Source organism: Rhagoletis zephyria, unplaced genomic scaffold (genome assembly GCF_001687245.7).
Source record: "Rhagoletis zephyria isolate East Lansing unplaced genomic scaffold, Rhagoletis_zephyria_1.1 Rzeph_scaffold_55604, whole genome shotgun sequence".
Taxonomy (NCBI): Eukaryota; Metazoa; Arthropoda; class Insecta; order Diptera; family Tephritidae; genus Rhagoletis; species Rhagoletis zephyria.
The window spans coordinates 1-1,805 of record NW_016212656.1 but is presented as its reverse complement, the minus strand read 5'-3'; the positions used below and the strand labels follow the sequence as shown (position 1 = coordinate 1,805).

Genomic DNA, 1,805 nt, shown 5'->3' with positions numbered 1-1,805 from the left:
GTTTAGTTCAAACAGACCTTTCCAAGAAAATGACAAGTAATGAGCTTCGTTGGAAAAACCTGACAAGAGGTGAATTAAAAGTGTATTTTGGGCTTCGAATAATGATGGCTTGCAACAAGGTATAATATAATTTTACAGATCAATGTCGTAAAGTCATCAGCTTGCATTGATTATAAAAATTTCAGAAACATGAACTAAAGGAATATTGGACAATCGATCCCGAAAATCCTTGCTCATCTGGCGAAAAAGTCAATCAAGTGATGAAGTATTACCGTTTTTGCGATATTCACAAATATTTGCATTTTTCTGACAATGAAGATGCCCTGTCGATTGGTGACAAAATGAGCAAAGTAAAGCAATTGGTTGATGAACTCAATAAGAACTTTGCAAAATATTATTCTCCTGGAAGAAATATCTGCATAGACGAAAGTTTAATCCCATGGTATGGTCGTGGTCAACGGGTTTATATAAAGAATAAGAATGCAGGCTATGGAGTTAAAGAGTTCAAACTTGCAACCGGAAACGGATACGTTTTGCGTGTTCTTCCTTACATTTCTGATCCGGAAATTTCAAGTGTAAATGCGGATTATGTTTGTCAAGTCCTACTTCAAGGTTATTTGAAAAAAGGTCATGTTCTTTGCACTGATAATTGGTATACATCAATTCCATTGGCTGTTTGGCTAGCAAATAACAAGACTTATCTAGTTGGTGAGTATTGTTTTTGAACAAATGCATTAGAATCAGGTTACTTGAGAGTGTAACTAAAATCAAAAATACTTGATTTTAAAATTGTAGGCACAATGAAGAATAACAGAAAAGGAATTCCTCAAGATTTGAAACGTGAAGTTGAAGCTGGCGAAATGAAATCTTATTTTTCAGAACAAGAAAAAATACTAATTTACCGAGCAAGAGACTACAAAAGGCCAAACACAAATGACAAAAAAAGTTATTTGATTTTATCGACGTTTCATTCAAATTGTCGCAAAGCAATTGTCGACAAAAACAATCAAGTTAAAAATAACATCGTAGCAAAAGGAAGAGGAAAAACTCGAGTTTTTGAAAATTTGGGCCCAATGACTCGTCCGGTGGCCACTGAATACTACAACAAAAATAAGAATCCAGTTGACAGAAGTGATGCGAAAACCAACAAGTCAATTTTTGTAAAGGGAAGAAAATGGTACAGAAGATTAGTTGATGAATTGCTTTTCAACACGGCGGTCGTAAACGCGTTTGAATTGTATAGAAGCACAATCCAAAATTTTGATTCGCGAACCACAACAATTCCAAAAGAATGCACCAAATTGTTTATCAAATTAATTCAAGACGGAAAAAAGGAAAGTAAGTAATGTTTTTGATAATGTCATCAGCTTGCATTGATTTATAAAATTATTTTAGTGGAATCGAAAAGTCAAATTCAAATTTCAAACATTGTCCATCGTTTGAAAACATCAACTGGAAAAAACAGACGTTATTGCGCAAGTTGCACTAAGAAGATCAATGGTTCAAAATTGCCGACACAAGAAAAAAAAGTGGCAAAAAGGAGTAGTAGAGGTAATGCTCAAAAATTATTTTTAAAAAATTTTAATTATATGTTTTTTCAGTTCATACTTCTTGCGACATTTGTGACATATGGCTTTGTAAGATATGCTTTTCAAAAAGTGAAAATCACAACTAACATTGTTTTGAAATACCATTATGTAAACTAATAAATATTTGTTTGTTTATAAAAAATCATTGAAATGTGTTTGGTGTTTAGTTTTACTTGTTTTTTTATTGAAAAAACACACTTAATAAACATTTTTATT

General features: G+C 32.2%; 1 protein-coding gene across 1 annotated transcript; it reads left to right on the top strand.

The window, feature by feature from the left end:
- Positions 1-101: 101 nt before the first annotated feature.
- LOC108356214 (piggyBac transposable element-derived protein 4-like) lies at positions 102-708 on the top strand (the record flags this gene model as incomplete). The annotated part of the gene is made up of 2 exons (XM_017607336.1): positions 102-119; positions 186-708. Coding segments are annotated over exons 1-2 (541 nt in total), but the record flags the coding sequence as incomplete, so codon positions are not given.
- Between the last annotated feature and the right edge of the window lie 1,097 nt (positions 709-1,805).